The sequence below is a fragment of the Rhinatrema bivittatum genome, chromosome 1 (genome assembly GCF_901001135.1).
Source record: "Rhinatrema bivittatum chromosome 1, aRhiBiv1.1, whole genome shotgun sequence".
Lineage (NCBI taxonomy): Eukaryota > Metazoa > Chordata > Amphibia > Gymnophiona > Rhinatrematidae > Rhinatrema > Rhinatrema bivittatum.
This window is the reverse complement of record NC_042615.1, coordinates 661939391-661962888: the sequence shown is the minus strand read 5'-3', so window position 1 is coordinate 661962888 and position 23498 is coordinate 661939391. Positions and strand designations below refer to the sequence as shown.

The 23498-nt window shown below is 42.2% G+C and overlaps 1 protein-coding gene across 1 annotated transcript in view; it reads left to right on the top strand.

Annotated features, from left to right (window-relative positions):
- ADGRV1 (adhesion G protein-coupled receptor V1) overlaps positions 1 to 23498 on the top strand; it is a 1128533-nt gene that overhangs the window by 145742 nt on the left and 959293 nt on the right. The window contains exons 12-17 of the mRNA XM_029573357.1: positions 4906 to 5032; positions 5150 to 5335; positions 7521 to 7701; positions 15228 to 15391; positions 18401 to 18524; positions 18966 to 19232. Coding sequence (XP_029429217.1) covers positions 4906 to 5032; positions 5150 to 5335; positions 7521 to 7701; positions 15228 to 15391; positions 18401 to 18524; positions 18966 to 19232 — 1049 coding nt within the window. The remainder of the gene's footprint in view (positions 1 to 4905; positions 5033 to 5149; positions 5336 to 7520; positions 7702 to 15227; positions 15392 to 18400; positions 18525 to 18965; positions 19233 to 23498) is intronic.

Below are 23498 nucleotides of genomic sequence, written 5' to 3'. Positions count from 1 at the left end.
AGGAGCTAGAAAGGAGGGGTTAACTGCATAGTCTTTAAAAAAAAAAAAAAAAAAAAAAATATATATATATATATATATATATATATGCTCACAATTCTCTATCCTTTAATTTAAACTCTTCGCTCTTGTACAGCTTGATTTGAAGATAAGAAACCTTGCTTATCAACTGGGCTTAAGCCCTTTCAGCTCTAAAATGTTCTCTCTGTAGTGAAGGCTATAAAGCATTATATTTATCTGCTTATATTCCATTATTCAGCTCTGATTCATGGAACAATAGATTTCAGAAGTGCACAGAGCTGAGAATAAAGATTTTTTTTTTCTCCAATTAAGAGCACCAAGCAATTACAAACGGAGCTGAATAAAATTTCCTCCTCTGCTGCAGTGTGTGACCAGGCACAGAGCCTGGTAGTGATCTCGTTCCTGGAGGAGGGCTCTTTTGAACGGGGCTTGACATGCTGATGGCTCATGGGGGGGTCATCTCTCATAAGTGGGAACTGAAGAACCTCTTACCTTTTGCCAATTGATGCAATACCCAGCAAGCAGGGATCACATAAAGTGAATATTGTGAGGCTATAGGAGAGTAGAAAATGCTCGCTTTTAGTTTTACATCTGTTTGTGAACAATTCTTTTGAACAGCAGGTTCATTCCCTCCCTCCTTCTCTCTGTTGACAGGGTAGAGACAGAAAGGTTTGTAATACACTACGGGTAAGTGCCGCAGGCTGTGCCTTTTATATTTGGTAAATTAGTACTTTTTGTTTTGAAAGTGACTGGCTAATGCAAGGTTCTGCCTCCTTTTACATTTCCTGCAGAGCCTCTCCTCTTACCCATCCTTGTGCAATTGCATGTCCTTGTGTGGTTTCACTGCTTGTAGTGGTGTTCTGCTCTGACAGTGTGTTGTGTTAAAAAATTGAACTTGATTGGCTCTCCTATAACAACTTACAAAGTGGACAAGTCTGACATGTGAGCACCATTCAGCATTGTAGTAATTATTTTTCATATCAGTGCCAAAATAATATACGCCAATAATAGTTCTTCAAATAAACTACATGAGCCTGATTTTCAGAAGCATGTACATGCTTAAAACTGGATTTTATGCGTGCAAATGCACTTTTACCTGTGTAAGTAGGCTTTTGAAAATTGCTACAATATATATCATTGCATCGTCCATAGGTTTTACCCGCATAAAGTGCACCTACATGGGTAAAAGCTTTGGAAAATTGCTACAATCGTATGTTAAATTTACATGTATAACCTGCATATATTTAGACAAAAATGATTAACTTCAAAATCCCTTGCAGTACTATAAGAACTGTTTGACTTTTCTTGAGTGATAATGCTTATATGACTTAGATACATTTTACACTATTTTTTAAGCAATGGGAACTACTAAAAATGTCATTCATTGGAATAAATATAAGCAGCAAAAGAAGCATAGAACCCATGATAAGCCATAAATCAGATGCACTGCCCATAAATTGAGCTGTGGGCATTGTCCTTCAAGTCAGTATGTATTTGATTTGAAGTACATATTAAAAATTGGACAGTGTTCATAGATTTTTTTTTTTGCTACACAGTTCCCTTCTTGAATAACAAATCCATTAAATTTATTTGTTTATTTTTTGAGTTTTATGTGGCACCCTGCCCAAGGCACCTTACAATGAGACGCATAATGAAAAAAAATCTGGTACAAAGTAAGAAAGCATGGGAACAGAAATGGATTAATGAACTATGGTATTAGGAGGCAGAACATGTGAGTGTGTTTTTAACTATGTGCAGAAGTGAGAAAAGGAGTTTCTTGAACCTCAGCAAATAATTTTTTCCAAAGTCAGAGTGGAAAACAGGGATAGAGCATGGAAACAGCAGGTAACCAGTTTAGTGTGGCTGATATTGTGGATGGCACATGACTGATAGTGAAGAGGACAAGGAACAGAATAGCGATGCATCAGCACTGAGAGAGCGAGAGAGGGGTGGCGACCATGCATCTCAAAGCAAAAACCAGAAGTTTGAGCACAGCAGAATTTTTATGGAAAAGAGTTGAGGAAAGATAAGAGGAGAGACATGAATAATGGGGGCTTTCGGTATGACAATCGGGCAGCAGAGTTTTGGAATAATTGGAGAGGACAAATTGAGAAGGCAGGAGAACATGCGAAAAGGCTATTGTAATAATCAAGGTGAAAGAGAGAATGAAGAAGGTGGTGACCGGCATCAAAAAGGGATCCATTAGATGAATATTATGAAGGGGTCTGAAAGAGAAGGGTCAAGAATAACACAGAGATTCTTGGCAGAATAAGAGAAGAGAAAGCGGACAAAGTCTAAAGAAAACAGCCAGCTAGTGAGTGCAGTAGAAGCAGAGAAGTAAAGTAAGGAAGGATTAAGCTTTAGAAAACTAGAATTCATCCAAGAAAATACCGCTGAAAGATATGATGATGGCTGCTGAGACCCTGGGGGTGAATTGTAAGAGAAGGAAAGATCTGGGTTTCATCTGCCAAAGTGTGATGTGAGCAGCTTAAGGAAGAGAGAAATGCACCCAGACTGAGAATAGACAGAAAACTGTCAAGGACTGAGTAGAGAGCCTTGCAGGACAATCACAGAGGGAGGCCTGATCAGAGTAAGAATCGTTTACAGGAATCCTGAAAGAACAGTTGGCGAGGGAGGATAAAAAGCAATTTGTATATCAAACCAGAGAATCCAGAGGAGGGAATGATTGATGGTGCTGAATACAGCAGAGAAGACCAGGAGTAAAAGAATTGTAAAGGGCCTGGACAGAGAAGCCCTATGGATCTGGCTGAATGGGTGAAGAATAGACTCCATGCAAAGGGTTGATAACACCAGGGAAAAGGACGTTGAGGGCCTGCTGGCATACTACACACTAGAGAGTAAAGGGAGAAGGAAATGAGCTGATACAAGCAACTCAGATGAATAGAGAACCTCTTCAGAAAAAGACACATGACAGCGGATTTGAAGAGATGGGAAACAACGCCTGAGGAAAGAGAAGAACTGAAGAGAGCCTGGAGAAAAATAAGCATTTTTTTTTTTTTTTTTTTTTTTTTAGAAGAATTGAATCTGAAATTCCATCTGTTCAGTTTTGCTGACAGACAGATATGGCTTATATCCAAAAACATCTTTCATAAGCAGCAAAACTAAATACTGGAAGTGCAACACACTTCTTTAGGACTTCTCTGAGTGACTGTCAAGAGCTTTTTCCTCATTATCATCAGTCTCCCTTCCTTTATTTCCAGTAATTTCTTCTTTGTAGTGCTTTTTGGTAAAACGGAATGAGCACAGAAAATACAATTGTAAAATAGCAATTTGAGGACAGTCTAAACAAGAGTGGTGATACTTTATATGGCAAAGGTAAAAAAACATAGCAAAGTCGCACATGGAAAGGTTTGAAATCTCAGTATGGCAAGGAGACAGAAAACTTTGTGAAATGTCGTCCACACTCGATCTAAACCGATAAACTGTACTTTGTGTGAGGCATTGTCTGGATAGCATAGTCAGGTAGTTTTTTGTTTTTTTTTTAAAGAAATCTGGAAAATAGAATGCGTCTGCCAGAGAATCCATGACTAGATATATCAGACTTTCTTGCCCAGTACAGCCCAATGGTTCTTGCTGTTACAGGCAAATCCCCTCTCCCAATAATAAAGATAATCTTTCACTTCTTAAATATTATTCATAGTTTGTTTTTGGTCGGTAGGTTCTCTGTCACCAAGGTAACCACTTCCACCTTCGTCTTGGTACGTTGGGTTACCAGGACTGAAATTATCTGGTAATAGAGATGAGCCCTTAATTGACATTTATTCAGCATGAGAAAGAGCTAATTATTAGTAATGACAGAGATGAAATTCCATGATTACCTGAGGACAGCAGCTAGTTTCATGAATTTGGATCAGCAAGGGTGTCATACAGTACTCTGCATACTGTAGCGCACATTCTTCAGAGTCACTTTCCAATTTATGCATTTTCATTTTTTCAGTTATGAATGGCAAAAAACACATAATTTAATTATGTCAGCTTTCATTTGGCAGATGTTTGCTTTTTAAGCATTCAGTGAAAATAATTCCTTAAAGCAAAATGGGGTAGATTTTAAAAGCTGCATGCAAATCCCGCGTTGCGATGCATCCCGGCCTTCCCAAGTTCCCTCCCGGTCCGCTCCAATTAAGGAGCGGACAGGGAGGGAACTTCCTTACCCCCTACCCTAACCTCCTTTCCCCTTCCCCTCTCCTCTCCTCCCCACCCCTAAACCCTTTCTCTTACCTTTTTTTTGTCTTATTTTGTTGCTTATTTCTCCAACGGAGTAGTAGCAACTTCCTCGGTACTTCTAAAATGTGTGTGTTTTTTACACACACCGGCCATTTAAAATCAGCCCAAATTTGTATTGCTGTTTTGACCTTAATGAAAATATGAGAGTACTTACAAATTTATGACATATAAAAACTGAGATTGAGCTAGATCCCTGAATGCAGACATAGACCGCATGGTGCAAGAAAGAAAACAAAAGAAATGTAGTTTACCTTTCCAGAAAACCCGGTTTGTAGGTTTAAAGCACACACCAAGACTGTATATCAAATCTGTCATGGTTAGTAGTGTGACTAGTAATATACTGTATAATTTGATGGATTGTTAAAATACACTTTAATAAACAAAATGCAAAACCAAAAAAGGACCAGAGAAATTGTTTGACTTAAACCCGGCTGACTACTGCACTGTTGATGATTGAAAAATTGCTGCTAGCTTTTATGAAAACTTCTCTGTTACAAATATTTTCAAAATCCTTGAGTTTTAGATTGACTATTTCTTAGTTTTATTTTTGAGTCATTCTTATTGGCCTCTCTTTGATTTATGAGCATTGATAATATTTAAGATTTCTAACTGGAAGGTTGTCCTTTTTTTCCCCTCTTATAGGGTCAGTGTGGAAAATCAGATCCTTAAATCTGGATTCACTAGCTGTGAGATAATCATTTTAGAAAATGATGATCCTGGGGGAGTGTTTGAGTTCTCTCCTGCTACCAGGGGCCCCTATAGTATAAGAGTAAGTGCCAGAAAATGCAGGACACTGCTTTGCTTCTCTTCTTGGTACAATTAGTAGTAGTTTCCAAGTTGGGTGGGTTAAGCTGTAAACTACTGAATTTTGCTTTTCTATTTCAAGGAAGGGGAGTCTGTTGAACTCAGGATCCGGCGGTCCAAAGGTGTACTTGTCAAACAGTTTCTGCGCTACACTATAGAACCAAGGGACAGTGATGAATTCTACGGAAAACTTGGGATCCTGGAGTTTAAGCCTGGTGAAAATGAGATCGTCATAACCCTTCTTACAAGGAAGGATGGCATACCAGAGGTATTGTCCTTCACTTTGCCCTGCTTCTTACAGCTTGCATTTTAGGGATTCCTTCCCTCCGAATAGAACCATCACTTAACAAATTCAAAAAAGGAGTCAAAACATGGCTCTTCAAGCAGGCATACCCCGACTCAACCAATACGTAGACTTCTCCTAAATGGACCTTTCTAAATGGACCTTTCTAAGAATCTCCACTACCTGCCCTCCCCCCCCTCCTCCCCCCCCTCCCGTGCCCCTCCCCCCCTTGCTCTTCTCCTTTCCATCTGTGCCCCTACCCTCCCCCCCTGGAACTTTGCTGCATTTCATAACCCCTATACCACTTTCTCATTGTTAAAGATAAAGTTTTCTTAGTTTTGTACAAAGTTTCTCTTTCTTTCTTTCTTTCTACCTTTTTCCTCCATAGCTGTTTAGTTCTTTTATGTTATTATATATAATCTCAGAATGTTTTTACGATGCTTATATCTTACACCATTTGCGTTTAACTATGACATGTTATTCTGTTCATTGTATTTTCCTCCTTTCAGTTCAATGTAAGCCGGTATGATGTGCCTCACGAATGTCGGCAAAGAAAAGTCTATAAATAAATAAATAAATTTGAAAAATCTTGTGCACTCTGATGCTTCCCAAAGACCACAAACCACAAAGTCGTCCTTAAGAACCTGTGAAACAGTTTTCAAATCACAAAGCAATAGCATGGACACATGGGCTCAACTTAGGGTTCCTATTCGGATTGCAAAAATCAGGATTTCTTGAAAGACTTATAAAAAATGCTTTACTAAGATAGCCCCAACCATTCCTAACCAGAGATGTTGCCCAAGAGTAATAGGAAAGATATCCTCTCTCCTAGGGACTTTATGTGGTGGTGCCTCTCTAACAGTCACCGCCCCAGCTAGGACCTGGGCCAGTGATCAGTAGAGAGTCAGTAGTGGTCTGTGCTCCCTAGTTTGGCTGGGGTTGATCTTGCTGTGGAGGCAACATTCCCATTCCCAGGAGTCAAAGTCATTGTGCAATGGTGACACCTAGTGGCTGGATTTAGGGCTCGTGAATGCAGGGTTCTGGAAGGTGCCCCGGCTGAGAACTGTCACTGCAGTTCTGGGATAAGTGAGTTGGGAGGGAATATAAACCTGGGGGGAAAATAAATCCCTAGCTAGTTGTGAATGAAGCCTTGTGGCACCAGATCCTAGTCCTTGTTCTGACTGAGCTGGAAACAGCTGGGTCTAAAACAAAAAAAAAATTCCATCTGAATTCTGGGTGTAAATCATTTTTATGTACTTTTGTGGGTGTAGCACATTTATTATTGCCAGTATTATTTTTGTAGTTTTGAAAAACACTTAACTCCAAGGAGTCTTCTGTGCAGCTCTTTTTGTAGATGTATTTACTCCTCCATCTGTGTAATACATGCTACTCATGTTATAAATCTTAATTAGAACACAGAAACCCTGGAATGTAATGGCAGGTAAAGACTGTGTGTACATTTGCTGTCTGTGGTCTGGAAGATAATTCGGAGGCCTTGGTACTACTGAAAGTGGCAGCAGGGATTACCTCTGCTATTACATTTTTCTTCCCCTGCCTCAGGGTCTAGGTATATCACTTCCATGATGTGCTTGCACTCAGCTGGCCTGACAGTCAGGAATCTGGTCGCATAGAATTATGGAGTTGGACTATCAAGACTTTTGGGAACTGAGATGCTGAACATAGAGATGTTATAAAAGCAAAATCAATCCAGGGGGTTTAAGTTTGCTGTAAAGACCAACAGGCTGCTTTCTATTCATACAAACTTCTTTGCCCATCATATGCATCCTCCACAAATAACTCTGTCTTCTTTACAAGAATGTGGAATGCATTTTAATTTTGACAAATGGAAAAAGGGAATAGTGTTACTTTACCTGTAAAAGTCGTGTTTCCCAGATGTTATAATTATAGTATCCCAGTAGAAGTGATCCAGCATTTTAGAATGCCATTCTACGCTGTACAAAAAGCTAATCAGCATCTTTGTGGGATGATGCCCATCAGTCCATTGATGAGAGATGGGAAGAGCTGCAGTATTTGTGGTAATAGTCCCTTATACATTTACAGGATGCAAAACCAGTGACTACAGTTTTCATAAGTGAACGTGTCCGAAAGCAATGCCTAGCTGTGTCAGGGAATGCTGCACGTATTTCTTACATTTGTTTGAATGTTCTAGTTAGATGAAACCTATTCAGTGGTCCTCAGTAGCCACAGTGAATTGCCAAGCACTCTGGGAGCTGCCATAAGAGTCAACATCACAATTCTGAAGAATGATGATCCACATGGAGTGATCGAGTTCATTACTGATGAACTGATAGGAACAATAAAAGAAACCAAAGGAGAAGACATTTTTGCAGGTAATTTTCTAGTCATAACATTCTTCCAGCATCCTTGGAAATTTGAAATAAAATTAAAAAAAATAGGTACATTCACTGTGTTTCTATCCTGTTAGTTCCTGTGGTACAGCCCTATTGATCTTTTCTATCTTTGTTTTCTTTCTTATTCTCTTATACTTTGAAAACATCACCTACGTGCTACATAGCAGTAAATTTAATAAATGTACTTGGGATGACTTCCTGCTTATCTTGTCCTTCTAGCGGAAATACAAAAGGGCGGATTTTTAAAGGGTTACGCGTGCCAAGCCTATTTTGCATAGGCCCGGCGACGCATGCAAAGCCCCGTGACGCCCAGTGATGAGGCTGCGCGCGCATGTTATAAAATCGGGGGTACATTTGTGCGCGCCAGATAACGCGCACAAATGTACCTCACGTGCGTATGTTTAAAAATACAGCCCAAAGTAAACAGTTAAAGTAAAGGTTCTGTCCTCTAAAGGATGGCTATTCTGGTTCAGTCGTTTTTGCATTATTCACTATAGCCATTTTTAGTCTTGCCAATTATTCTGAGGTATGTATGCATATTGAAAGTTCAGTTCTGATTTAATACTCTGCCAGAGTACCTCAGCCACTTAATAACTGAAAGTGTCCACGTTGGTACAAATTCCATGGGTGCTCTTACCCAGGGAGTTTGCACAAATAAAGCAAAACTATGCTGGTAGTTTTGCTTTGATTATTGGCCGATGCTAAATTACCTGCAGAGATTTGCAGCTGCTTTCTTTGTGGGCAATTTTTCAGAACAAAACACACACAGTTTTGGATAATGAGAAGTAGAGTGATTGTTTCATTCTGCACCCTCCCATCACCCCGGGAATGCCCTCCGCCTTATGCTGATGAAAGTGCAATCATTGTTGAGAAATGCATGTGCTTCTACCCGCCTCTGGGGGGAGGGACGGGGCAATAATCAGAGTCTATTTCTGTGGGCAAAATACTGTTTTATCCGTGGGAATGCCTTTGATTATAACCCTTCTTGTCTTCTTAACTTGGAAAACTGATCTAGCTATTCATCTATCTCTGATCTAATAAATACATATCTGTGAAATGTTTTGATCTGCAATAGCCTAAGAGAATTTAAAGCAGAGAGCACAAGAAGTACTTTCAGGGAGACGCATAAGCTAAAAGGAGGAAAAGTGGTAGGAATGTTTTTGTTTTTTTAATTTAATGGTATTTGTTTATTGCTTTTCTAACCAAAAAATCCCTCAAAGTTATGGGATAGATTTTAAAACGTGCGCACGGGTGTACACGTGCACGCGCTACCCGGCGCACACACATGTATTCCCGATTTTATAACATGCGCTACCAAGGCTGTAGCTAAGAAGAATTAAAGTAGATAATAGAAGGACTAGGGGGCACTCCATGAAGTTAGCATGTGGCACATTTAAAACTAATCGGAGAAAGTTCTTTTTCACTCAATGCACAATTAAACTCTGGAATTTGTTGCCAGAGGATGTGGTTAGTGCAGTTAGTGTATCTGGGTTTAAAAAAGGATTGGATAAGTTCTTGGAGGAGAAGTCCATTACCTGCTATTAATTAAGTTGACTTAGAGAATAGCCACTGCTATTACTAGCCACAGTAACATGGAATAGACTTAGTTTTTGGGTACTTGCCAGGTTCTTATGGCCTGGATTGGCCACTGTTGGAAACAGGATGCTGGGCTTGATGGACCCTTGGTCTGAACCAGTATGGCATGTTCTTATGTTATGAGTAGAGTCCCCCGTTTCCCACGATTCTGAGGCCGTAGAATGAGCTGCAAAATCCACCTCTTCCTGGGGATTTTGCCCATCTCTGCAAAATTGCTGCAGGAGAACGGAGACCCTGCCAGCAACAGTCTGTCGCTCCCTACCCCCTCCCGGAAGAGGATTAGAGCCAGGGCCGGCGGAAGCACTAGGTGAGCTAGGCCTGGGACTGGGGTGCCAACCATTAGGGGGGGTGTGAGCGGCGGCGGCAAAGAGAAGTGGGGATTCGAATCTCCACTCCTCTTTCCCACTGCCGCTCATGAGAGGTAGGAGTCGGGGCTGTGATCGAGGGTGGTGGGGGGGCGCCTAATCCCCTTGCACTGGCCTTGATTAGAGCGGCCACAGCACTTCAGGCTTCCGACTTCTCTTTTGCTGCAGGGGCCTACCGGTAATAATCTAAGTCCCTGTCGTGTTCCCCCTCCCCACCCACATGCAGGAAGATGATTAAAACACAAGAGCACTTCTGACTGCCTCCTTCTCTCGTGCCAGGGGAGCCTGACTGCAGCTTTCAAATATCTGCTTGATTGCTCAGCTGCACAGTTGAAAGCTGCAGTCGGTCTCCAGCAGCAAGAGAAGAGGAAGTTGTCTGACGTGCTTCTGCTGCCTTAATCCTCTTCCTGCTATTGGATCAGAGGGGGAGAAGAGGATGGGGTGGGGACAAGAGTGAAGGGATGGATGGTGGTGGTGATGACAGCAGTGTATGAGAGGATCGACGTGTGCAGGAGGGGGAGTGAATGAGAGGATTGGAGGGAGTGCGGGGAGAGGGAGGGTGAAAAGATGGGGGAAAAATGTGGGGATGGGGTAAGCGTGAATGAGGGGATTGGAGAAGGTGCAGAGGAAGGGAAAGTGAATGAGAAGGTCATAGGGGTGTGGAGAGGAGGAAGAGGAGATGTGGCAAGAGTGCGTGAGGGAATCAGAGGAGAGAGGATGGAGAGTGAGTGAAAGGATTGGGGCAAGAGTGAGTGAGGAGATTGTAGGAGCTCTGGGGTATAAGTGAGGGGATCAGAGGAAGGGATGCAAAGAGAACAAGGTGATCGGAGGGAGGGGCTGTGAATGAAGAGAGAGGTGATCGCTGTTGAGAGGAGAGGTGTCATTGAATCATCCCTCTCTCTCCTGATCCTAGATCCATTTCCTCAATCCAGGATCCCCTCTTTCTCCTCCTTCTCCTTAATCTGCTTGCCTTCTCCTCTCATTCCCTTTCCCTCAGATCCCTGAGTTCCCCCATCTTCTCTTCCCTCCTGCACCCCTATATACCCCACTTTCCTCTGTCCTCTATTATTCTACCTCCCCTGCCTGAGATTCCTTCTCTAAAATCCCCTCTGCCCCCTTGTCTTTCTGATTCCCCTTTTTTTTTATCCTTTTCCTTTCCAGTACCATCACTAAAATCCCTTCCCCCCGCAAAAAAACCCCCCAAAGCCAAATAAATTAACTGGGCACAGAACTGTCAGAAAAGGACTTTATTTTTAAAAAGTAAAATAAAAATGTACATTAATAAAAATGCAAATATATGTAAAAATATGCACATTTGCCACAGAAGTTTTAAAACCTTTCCAGAATTAGCTAACTCTTGCTGCAGAATCTTGAAAAATTTGCTGCAGGAAATCGGGGGCACTAGTTATGAGTGAGATTAATTGCATAAATGGTAAGCTTTTTTTAAATTGGGCAAAGGCGTAAGGAATGAGGCTTCTTAAGAGTCTGTATAAAATGAGCCAGTGAGTTTCATTGAAAGTGGAGTTTCATTGAAGATGGGGGCCAATTTAATTAATTGGTAAAAGAAAAAGAAGCTAATTCTTTGTCCCCAAAGCAATCGCTATAAGAATAAAAGAAAAGGAGTAGATGGGGAGGCCGAGATTAAGGAAGGAAGAAGATAGGGCCGATGCAATAACTGCGCGCAGAAAACAGGCGCTCAGTGTTGCGTGCCGGTTTTCCTAATGCGCACCCAGCCACCTCTCCTGGGCGCGCGATTCAATATTTAAATGAGGACTTCTGCTAAAAAGGAGGCGCTAGGGTTAAATGTGCATCTCTAGCGCCTCCTCGGCATCAGGAGGAGCACAGGAGAGGTGGCTGTCAAGCACGTTGGGAAAACGGATGCTCAATCTACAGGCATCCGTTTTCTCCCACTACCGGCCTGGACCGTGTATCTTATGTGTGTATTGGGCGCCCAGAATTTTTGTTTTAAAAAACTTTTTTTTTTTTTTTTTTAAATTAAATACGGCTTTATTTGGTTCCTCTTACTTAGTGTCCGAACCATAATAGGATCACTTCAAGTACCTCCAGCCAAGACTACCAGACACATCACGCTTAGAGATTGGGCATTCTCCACAGCCGGTCCAACATTATGGAACTCCATTCCCCCGGATCTTAGAATGGAACCCAACATCTCAACATTCAAGAAAAGACTCAAAACCTGGCTGTTCACGCAGGCCTTTCCTAACTCCAACTCCATCTAACTCCCTTCATTCAACACGCTCCGCTAGTATTAGAGTTAATAGCCACCTCTTACAATGTTATTTATACATATATATAACTATCTGATCTTCATTTCCCTTCTCATTCCAAGTTATTGTTTTCCTTGTTATATGTAACTGCTTTTCTGCACTATTGTTTAAATGGTAAAGTTTTTTATAATTACACCCCTGTTTCTTGTGAACCAGCATGATGGGACCACAGTCTTGAATGTTGGTATATAAAAAAGTTAAATAAAATAAATAAATAAATAAATAGTGGGCCGGATTTTAAAAAGGTTACGCATTTAAGTTAAGCGCGTAACCCTTAAAAAAAAAAAAAAAAAAAAAAAAAACCCCTGCGCGCGCAAGCTCCGGGTCGTGCGTAAGTCCCGGGGCTTTGCTAGGGAGGCGTGTCGGGGGCGTGTTGGGGGGGCGGCGCGACATTTGGGGTGTTCTGGGGTGCGTAGTGCCGGCCCGGGGGCATTCCGGGGGGCGTGACCTAGGCCTCCGGACCAGCCCCCGGGTCGGGTGATGGCGCGGCAGCGGGTCATTGGCGCGCGCAAGTTACGCCTGCTTTGAGCAAGCGTAACTTGTGCGATAAAGGTAGGGGGGGGTTAGATAGGGCCGTGGGGGTGGGTTAGGGAGGGGAAGGTACGGGGGGTGGAAGGAAAGTTCCCTCCGAGGCCACTCCGATTTCAGAGCGGCCTTGGAGGGAATGGGCAGCGCGCGCCGGGCTCAGCGCGCGCAAGTTGCACAAATGCGCACCCTCTTGCGCGCTCCGGTGGATTGGACGCGCGTTTTCGACCGAACCTAATAGCTCCCGCAACATGCAATTGCATGTTGACGGCCCTATTAGGTATTCCCGAGTGATTCAGAAAGGAAAATGTGTAGCCAAGCCGCACATTTTACTTTCAGTAATTAGCACCTACCCAAAGGTAGGTGCTAATTTCTCTGGGCACCGGGAAAGTGCACAAAAAAGCAGTAAAGACTGCTTTTCTGTGCACCCTCTGACTTAATATCATGGCGATATTAAGTCGGAGGTCCCGAAAGTTACAAAAAGTTAAAAAAAAAAAATTTAAAATGGGCTCGCGGGTTGAAAACTGGATGCTCAATTTTGCCGGCGTCCGGTTTCCGAACCCGTGGCTGTCAGCGGGTTTGAGAACAGACGCCGGCAAAATTGAGCGTCGGCTGTCAAACGCGCTGATAGTCGCCGCTCCTGTCCAAAAAGAGGCGCTAGGGACAAGCTAGTGTCCCTAGCGCCTCTCTTTACCTCTTTTTACCGCCGGCCCTAATTTGAATACTGAATCGCGCGCACAGGAGAGTGGGCAAACGCCCGCTCTCCCATGGACTTTACTGTATCGGCCCGTCAGTGAGACACACTCCCATGTGCAATAGAAACTGCTGTGATTTGAAAAAATAGGGAAATAGATGCATTTCTAGAAGACAAACCAATTGGATCAAGAGGGGCTGAGAGAGCCTGCATGGGGGGGACCTGCTTCATGACATCTGCATCTGACTGTGGGGGCCGGCTGACAGCAGCTGTAGACCACCTTTGACCGGGCCCCATCTAAGTGTAATCATGAGCTCACAACTGTCCACACAAACACCGACACTCCAGACCAGAAATTCTGATGACAATTGTATTGCTTTGGGTGAAGCACATTAAAATGTCTGATGGAAACTGAGTTGCTCTAAGAGTGTTTTCCAGTGCACAGTGGTCTTATCTTGGTGTTCATGTGTCTTTCTATAATCTGGGCCATAAAGAGAAACAAGGAAAGAGAAAGTATTACTAAGACAGTCAAGCTTGAAATACAATCCAGAAAGAGATAAAGAAATAAAAGAAACTTTCCTGCCTGAATTTGTGTTTGTAAGGAAACTGAAATATAGTAGTGAACAGAAAATAAAAATGTTTTAGTGTAGGTGAAAACTTTAATATTGGCACCTGAAGGTTTCGGTGATTGGGCTGTTTTACAAATTTCATTCCTCGGCTAATAGCCATTCTTGTTTCTTAACAGAAGAAAACAAATACAACTTGCTGGGGGAGTATTTTGCTTTTTGTATACCCTCCAACCCACTGGGAATGGATTCATTTTTCTTTCATTTTTTGCATCTCAGCTTCTCCTCTCAACTTCCGAGGGCCAGCTTGACCGTTTTGAGTTTCTCCAGTGTATACGGTAGAGAGGTGGTATTATGAGGGCCAGATAGGGGCCATGTTTGTGTAAGTCCATGGGAAGCAGGTTCCTAGATTCAGACCAGCCACATCAGAAGCCCCGTGGTGGCTATCGTAACTCAGACCCAAAGTAGTGTACACTTGCTTCCAGCTGAAATGTGATGTTTCATTTCAGATTAATACTTCATTCATTTAAAAAGTGTTTTGTAAGACTTTTACCAAAAATCTGTTAATCACATCAACTGATAGAGCCTATGCACCAAGTGCAATGAGGATTTTATCTCCTTTATCTCCTGAGTGCAGGCTGTGATAAGCATGATAAAGGGGAGTACACCCAAACAAGCAACACACTTGTAATGCCTCCTGGAATGTAATTCATTAAGGTGTTTTTCTAGAGAGACAGAACAGAAAAAAAAAGCCTTAGGGCTGGATTTTAAAAGCTCTACGTGCGTAAATCGGCTTACGCGCGCCGGGCCTATTTTCAAAAGGCCCGGCGACACGTCTAAGTCCCGGGGCTTTACTAAAGGGGCAGTCTGGGGGCGGGGCATGGGTGGAGTGGTCTGGGGGCAGGGTCAGAGGCCTCTGACACGGTGGCCGTTTGCCGCTGTGCTGGGGATCGCGCGTCAGCAGTTCGCTGGTGCGTGCAACTTACTTCAACCCCAGGGCTGAAGTAAGTTTTAAAACAGAAGTTAAAAAAAGAAAAAGGTAGGGGGGAAAGGGCAGGGGAGGTAGGGGAAGGGAAGGTGGGAGTGGGGTGGGTAGGGAAGTTCCCTCCGAGACTGCTCCGATTTCGGAGCTTCTTGACCCCCGATTTTATAACATGTGCGCGCATGTTACACAATCGGGCATACATGTGTGCACGCCGGGTAGCGCGCACACTTCTTAAAATCTATCCCTTAGTGAATCTGGCCCATGGTATTTTTTGGAACTGCCTTTGATAACTTCTTCTTATTGTTTGCTTTTTCTCTTAATTTCCTGGTCTTTTTTACAAGCACCATTTCTGTTTTAATTTTTCTTGTGTGCCTCCAACCTAATACCCCCTTGCCCCCACCATTTTCCCTTTATTTTTATTGTGGTGAACTAATCATTTGATTCTTGATGTTTTTGGAGTTGAAATGTATTCTGCTGTTTTTGCAGCTAGCTTTGGAGTTATAAGAAACATGGGCCGTTTTGGCAATGTCAGTGTAACCTGGGTTGTTAATCCAGGGTTTACCAATGACGTCTTTCCAGTCCAAGGCACCATTCCCTTTGGCGACCAAGAATTCTCAAAAAATATCACCATTTATTCCCTACCAGATGAGGTAAAGGTTTACAGCATGCATGGTCAATTTCTCTATGTGGTGAGGGGAAGAGATAGAAAGATCTAGACAAAAAGAAACTTTATTTAAAAAGACAATCCGTTATGAGAAATAAATCAGACCTGGACACAGGGAGCATAGCTTTCAAACAATTCAGCTCAGCCCCATATATGCATGTATATGGGTGCACGGAGATCTTCGACAGTATTATATAACCTGTGCATATCAGATACATACAGATTATAAAAGACATTTATATCTACCTCCACTATATGTGCATGTGTATACCTGTATACTTTCTCTACCTATTTTATAAACATGCGCATATATTTAACTTGCAAAAAAAATATATAACTTGCTCACGTAAAACCCTGATTTATATGCGGAAGTGGGTATATTTTGTAACACATGAATGTAACTGAAATCGCATGGTAAATTTCAAAGGGGATACGTGCATAAATGTAACATAGGCACATAGGTACCTTGTCTTGTGTCCATGCTATTTTATAAACCTCAAAAGTAGATGCATATTTTTGGAGGGGTGGAGGAATAAATTTAGCAGTCAGGCCAACAGAGGATAACCATTACCTGTAATCTCAGAAACAAAGTGGCACCCCATGAAATACTGGAGGCTATGAGAAGATATGTCTAGCACCATTGAAATGCTCATTGGTTTCATCACTTATCCAGTAGAATGCTATCTCCAGGATCTCAAGCACATGTTCTCCTACAGGGGCACTGCTTTAATATATTGGTATTATGGCAGAAACTTGGCCTCCCATAACCATAAGTAGTAGAGATATGAATTGGAATCGGTTCCGATTCACATGTGGTTTTTTTTTCATCGGGCCCGATCATGGTTTTGTTTATCGGCTGCGCCCGAGCCTATAAACAAAAAACCCACCCCGACCCTTTAAAACGAATCCCTTTGCTTCCCCCCCAAAAAACATTTTACAGGTACTTGGTGGTCCAGTGGGGGTCCCGGGAGCGATCTCCCGCTCCCGGGCCGTCGGCTGCCACTAATCAAAATGGCGCCGATGGTCCTTTGCCCTTACCATGTGACAGGGTATCCGTGCCATTGGCCGGCCCCTGTCACATGGAGGGAGTACTGGATGGCCGGCACCATCTTTAAAAATGGCGCCGGCCATCCAATGCTCCCTCCATATGACAGGGGCCGGCCAATGGCACGGATACCCTGTCACATGGTAAGGGCAAAGGGCCATCGGCGCCATTTTGATTAGTGGCAGCCGACGGCCCGGGAGCGGGAGATCGCTCCTGGGAACCCCACTGTACCACCAGGTACCTGTAAAATGTTTTTGGAGGGGTCGGGGGGTGGGGAAGCAAAGGGATTAGTTTTAAAGGGTCGGGGTGGGTTATGGGGTTATTTTTGTGTGCCATTTTTCCCGCCCTCCCCCAAAACGATAAGAGAACCCCCACGATCAATATCGTGGTGTTTTCCTATCGTTTCGGGGGAGCCTCCAATTTCTGACTATTTTGAAAATATCAACGATATTTTCAATCGTTCGAAGCCCGATTCACATCCCTAATAAGTAGTAAAGCATATCTGAAAGTTCACTGTAGGTAATGCTTGTGGTTCCAGTGGCTCCTGGACTCTTTGGAGGAACTGAGTTTACGTGAATGCAACCATAACATTAGGGAAGCGAGATGTCTTATAGGAAGCTGTTTGCTACCTCTCTCCTCTCCCGCTCACTTCAGGGAAACCAGCTGCAAGCATGGCCTGCAGAAAAGAAGTGTTTACATATGGAGACAAATGCCAGACATGTATGTGCCGTATGGCTGTTATCCACCTAGAGCCTGTGAGGGTGGAAGGCCATAAAATGGAATAAAGAATAAACGCCTCTACGGAAGGAGCCAGTTGCTAGATAATGTAAAACTGAGCTGAAATACATCACCCTCGGACAAGACATGAGGGTGATGTATTTGGGAAACAAGGCAATCGCATAATTGGTCATGGAACTGGGAGATGAGACCTTTTTTTTTCATGCCATTTTAATGATTGTGAGACATAGCAGATTGACAGCACTTAAAATGCAAGTCCTTCATTTAGCTGCAGCAGATAGGGATGTGCAGGCAAAAAGTTTTCGGTGAAACGTTGATACGTTGAAGGTGAGGGTCGATTCCGTTCAATATGGAAGTATGGAGAAATCCATAAGTTGTGGATCTGTCCATACGTTTCCCGGTTCCCTAAATAAAAATTTAAACCCCCCCCCCCACACTCCTTAATCCCCCCCCAAGACTTACCAAAACTCCCTGGTGGTCCAGCGGGGAGTCAGGAAGCCATCCCTGCACTCCTTTGCGATTTCCTCACGGCGCCGATAGCCTGTGTCACAGGGGCTGCCCGTGCCATTGGTCAGCCCCTGTCACATGGTCACGGCGCCATCTTGTGCTCCTACCACGTGACAGGTAGGTCATGTGGCAGGAGGTCGCTCCGGGACCCCCGCTGGACCCAACCGGAACTTTTGGCCAGCTTGCAAACAGCTTCCTATAAGACATCCCGGAGCGACCTCCTGCCACATGACCTACCTGTCATGTGGTAGGAGCACAAGTTCCAAAAATGGTACCTGTTAGCCCCATATTGTGACAGAGGGTTTTGTGATATGAACAACTAGTCACTGGGAACCAGACTGAAACTTCCAACTCATTTCACATAGTAAAGATTTCAGTCACTTCTTACTTGAGATTAATATGGATCCATGGCTCAGAGGTAAGAGGGTCTAGAATCCTTTACCAATTCCCTTCAGCAAATCTATTTTTAGAAATGGGTAAAATGAATGCTCAAGCAATTGACTGAGTTGAGAATTTATCCCAGCCATTTGAACACTTTTCTATACATTTTGGTTAGACCATAGTTTCTAAATTCACTTGGACACAACGCCTTACAGGTTCTCTCGGATGTTAGCTTGGATTATGAAAACGTTTAACTCCTTTAGCCTTGTAAAGAAAAAAAGGCTGTGTGCATGACCTAGATTTTCTCCATGTTATGCAACACAGATCCCCGAAGACATGGAAACATTCACCATCACACTGCTCAATACCACTGGGGGAGCCAGAATGGGAACTCGCATCAGCTCAAGACTGCAAATTACAAGGAATGATGATCCAATTTACTTTGCAGGTTTCTCCTTTCTATTAAGTAGTTTTGTATACTTAGTGTTAGAAATGGAGGTAAATTGTATGGAAAATGCTCACATTAAGTTGATCCCTCTATAATGGTATGAAATCATGCTTTAAAAATATCCTTTCAATGCATAACTTGCTTAATAAAATGCATGGTTGCTATGTTTATCTTTATGGATTCCTTCTGGTAGCATTACAAAACTACATTTTTCAATGTTTCTTTCTTTATCAACATTTTCTTTGGTTTTTTGTTTATTTGCAAGAGAACATGAGCAATATTTTCCTGTTTAACCCTTACTGGAGGTGAAATCTGGAGGTGTTTTATATTAGTTGCAACTCCCAGAGAAGCCATTCTGAAAGTGTGATCTATTATGCAAAATGTTTAAATTCTCTGAAACAGTAAACTTAAAATATTGTTATGAATTATTTTATGTTACAGATCCTTTGACTGTAAGGATTCAGGAAGGCAAAATTGCTAAATTCACAGTTATGAGGAATGGATCCACTGATTTTGCATCCACTGTGATGTATGCGACTGTGGATGGAGGTGCCACTGCTGAAGATGGGGACTTTATTCCCAGTAGCAAAGGGTCTACCATTTTGTTTGATGTGGGAGAAAAAGTCCAAAATATATCGGTGCTAATCAATGATGATAATGTGCCTGAAACTGATGAACCCTTTTACATTGTCCTTTTTAATGCCACAGGTCAGAAGAATTGTTTGTTCAAACTGACTATTGTTATTTTCATTGTCCTATTGTTCAGGATTCCTTTTATTTTGTGCCATTACTTCAATGTACTTCATTGTGCCTTTCATTTAACTGATGTTTTTTGACACAGTGATTACTAATCAAAAACAACAAATTGCTAAAATATAGTTATCAGCTTCATCCAGTTCTACCCATTGAGTTACAAGTGTTTGATAATTGTTTCTACAATGTCTATTCAATGTTGGTTCGATTTGTCCATGTTATCAACCTATCTTCTATGTGGTCATCTTCTGGCTTTCCATCCATGTAGTCATTGTGTATAAACTTTTTTGGGGCAGCTTATACCAGGGCATTGTTAAAAAGTGGCTATACCTCATAAATTGTTGTCTGATATATTGTAGGACAGATTGTAAACCTATTCTATGCCAAATCGCTTCATTATTGATTCTGTCTATATGTGTACTCTAAAGTACAGTATAATGTTAACATAGTGTTCATTTATCTTATTTATTTGTTTGTTTTTATATACCGTGTTTGATTTACATATCACATCGGTTTACATATAACTTGAAGGTGCGGGGAGAAAGGCATTTCCTTTTGTCAGGTACAAAAAACGATTAGAGGAATGTAACATGATGTTATAGTAGTAACATGAGTAAAAAAAAAAGTGCTAATAATGGCAATAATCAGTATTAATAGAGGAATAGACAGCATAAATAATAGAAAAACAATAATTAACATTAGAATAACATTAGAATAACAATAATTAACATTAGATATATGTTGTATCAGACACAGTAATAAGGGACTTATGTTGAATGGATCGTGATGGAGAGGAAAAATGTATTAAGGGGAGCATAGTGTCTATTGAGTGGAGGGATAAATTTATTGGTGTGGTGGTGGAGGATGGTGTTTACCCTGACTGCAAGGTTAGGGCCTGGTTTGGGGTTGGTTCACGTGTGTTGTTGGAAAAGCTTTGCGGAATAACCATGTGTTAAGATTTTTCTTGAACGATTGGGTGGATGAATCTCTTCTTAGTTCTGTGGGAAGTTTGTTCCATAGGATGGGGCCGGCAAATGAAAATGTTCGTTCCCTTGTTGATATCCATTGAGTGGCTTTAGGGGGTGTCGTTTGTAGGAGGCCAGAGTTTGAGGAGCGAAGATTCCATCTGGGAGTATGGAGGAGAAGGGGGGTGGGTAGCCAGTTGGTTTTGTTGTGGAGGATTTTGTGAATGATGGTTAGAGTTTTGTACTGTATTCGCTGAGGGATTGGAAGCCAGTGTAGGTCTTTGAGGATGGGTGTGATGTGGTCTGATCTCTTGCTGTTTCTGAGGGCTCTGGCCGCAGCGTTTTGGAGTAGTTGAATGGGTTTGAGGCTGGGAGACCTAGTAGTAGGGCATTGCAGTAGTCAAGTTTAGAGAAGAGCCTATACAACTGTTCGAAAGTCTTGTGGGTATAGCAGTGGCTTGAGCTTTCTTAGGATTTGGAGTTTGTAAAATCCGCCTTTTATTAGGTTGTTGATGTGTTTCTTGAAGTTTAGTTGATTGTCAAGCATGATGCCAAGAATTTTGACTGTAGAGAGTGTGTTATTCATGGAATAAATGGGCCTTAGTTTCAAAAGAGTTTGGCCATAAGCATAGATTGAGAAACAACCCTTTAAATTATAGACCCTTGTTCTTGAAACTGCCAAAGGGAAAGATGTTTAAACAGCAGGATAATTATTCAATGGGTTAGGAAATTTCCCCATATCTGATTTGTGCCCTGGTAATATAGCACATAGAAAGATTTCTTTTGCCTCCTCATCAAAAAATTATAGGGTCATTTTTCAATGCACTGCATTGTACAAATCAACTCCTCTTGTTGTACCTTTCATTGATTTAAATAATAAAAATTCATCAGTCATATCAAATTTGCAGTTAATTCATCTGACTGTGCATGTAACACCATCCCCCCAAACCCACCCTGAGTTGAATGTACCCATCTACAGTGCTACTTATATAGAGCGTCCTATTTACCTTATTAAAGTGTTCTTTCGCTCTCTTGCGTTACGACCCATGATAATATACCGTGTGCATTAAAATCAAATAATATGCGATAACATACCATGTGATGCTGTAATTCGGCAATTTGCCTAACCATGCCCATATTTTTAATCACAGGTGCTACTTCTGCTATATTTATAGCAAAATGATAAACCTAGGCCATAGTATATAGGCTTGTATGCACTATACTATAGCTAACTGTCCTCGAATGGAATAGTGCACATCCATTACTGTGAAATAAGTGCCAACTGATCTGGAAGGCTTGCTAAGGTGCTATAGTAACTTTTTATCAAAGGTGCTTCTGACCTTGCCTGCTTTTATCTGGCTTTAATCTTACTGGTGTGTAGAGCTTCCCCTTCTGTCTCCTACCTCCTTTTTATATTTTTCTGGGTGCATCTGGGTGCATTTTTTTGCACCCAGATCTTGCCAGGGAGCAATTTCTAATACCAACTAACCTTAGGAGGTTCAGAGATCAGTTTTCAAAAGGATCTAGCCAGCTAAGTAATGACTTAGCCGGCTAAATCAAAGCCTTTAAATACTGATCAGGCTTAGATGCTAAATATAATGTCCTAGGCTTCACTAGGTGGCTAGAAGTTAACCAGCCAAAATCTGGGTGGGCCTGGAGGTGGGGTTAGGTCAGGGAAAGAAAGTTAGGCAGCTAGTTCTGAGCTTCAGTGCTAGCTGCATTTTTGTTTACACTTGGTCATATATATATGTGGCTGTGTTAGTCCTAAATCTAGACAGCCAGAACTAATCAACCTTCTTCCTCTCCCCATTCCATTCTCCCATGTGCATCTGCATCCCCTTCTCCCCACCGAATTAATAAATGTGGAGGTATGGAAAATGAGAATTTCTGGTTAACAGATTTTCAGATAAACAGCGCCTTTACTACCTGAAGACAATATTAAAAGTCCTTTCTGCAGGTGTAAAAACTTTTGATCCACAGAAATCAGGAGTTAGAATTTTGTCCAACCTGGTCTGTGGGTAAAAGTACCTGCGTTGATCAGCAATGTGCATACTGAAGAGGGGAGTCCTGAGAGCAGAGAGAGAGGGTGGGGATTGGAATAACGTGTGGAGTTCTGATTATTTAAAACTATGTGCTTTCTTTCCGATGGAAGAATAAACTGCAGAGAAAAAAAAGAGCAAATCTCTGTAATTTTCCTTAAGCAATAATGAAAGGAAAACTACTTGCATAGTTTTGCCTTCATTATTCCTGCAAACCCCACAGGTAAAAATTACCCCTGGGGTTTGCAGTAACCCATGAAGACTGATTATTGCCCCCTTTATTTTCATTAGAGCTTATGTAGATGCATGTATTTCATCATTATTTACTGTTGACATCCTGCAAACTACATCTCTTGGTGGGTCTAGAGAACTGGAGTTGGACAACTCTAGTCCACAGCAACCATAGGCGTCAGAATGGTGTCATGGGGGCTATGGCCTGACCAAAACCTGGACCTTCCCACAGAATCACTGCAGGATATCTGGGGCCAGATCAGGCAGGCAGCAGCTGTTGGTGACAGGAGAAGGAGAGCAGTGGTGCTTCAGCTGCCGCCTCCTCCTCTGCAGCTCTGGATCTGATTGCTGCTTTGAGCTGCACAGTATACTGTACAGCTGTGCTGTTTAAAGCAGCAGGTGGAAGAGGAAGAAAACTATGTGATTTGAGCACCACTGATCTCCTCTTTCTGCTGCTGATCAGTGGGGGGGTGAGGTGGATAGAAGTAGGGAGAAAAGAAGAGATTGAAGGGGTAGTAGTGGTAAGAGCAGAGGGTGAGGAGAGAGAGGGAGTAAGCCATGTGAGGAGAGGGTGGGGTTAGAATGATAAAGAAGGGGGGTGAAGGTGGGGAGAGAGAGGAGGGAGTGTGGGGGCAGGGAGGAGAGAGATCAGTGGCGGGAAAGGGGGACATAGTGTGAGGTTTAAGCTTCATTGGCTTGAGCTTCCCCAAACCAAACAGGCGTTCTGATACTCCTAACAGCCACTAACTCTAGTCAGCGACAAAAAAAAGAGGACAATATCCATTAATATTTCTTATGTTCATTAAAAGCTGGGATTTTCATAAAGGTACACTTAAAAAAAAACTAATTGTACATTCAGATTCTAATATTTTTTGGTTGTAGTTATATGGCAGTAAACATTATTCTAAACACTAAAATATACTAAAACTAGTCCCAGGTTTTTATTCAATAAATAAAGATTCTTATTTATTATTTTCAATAGATCT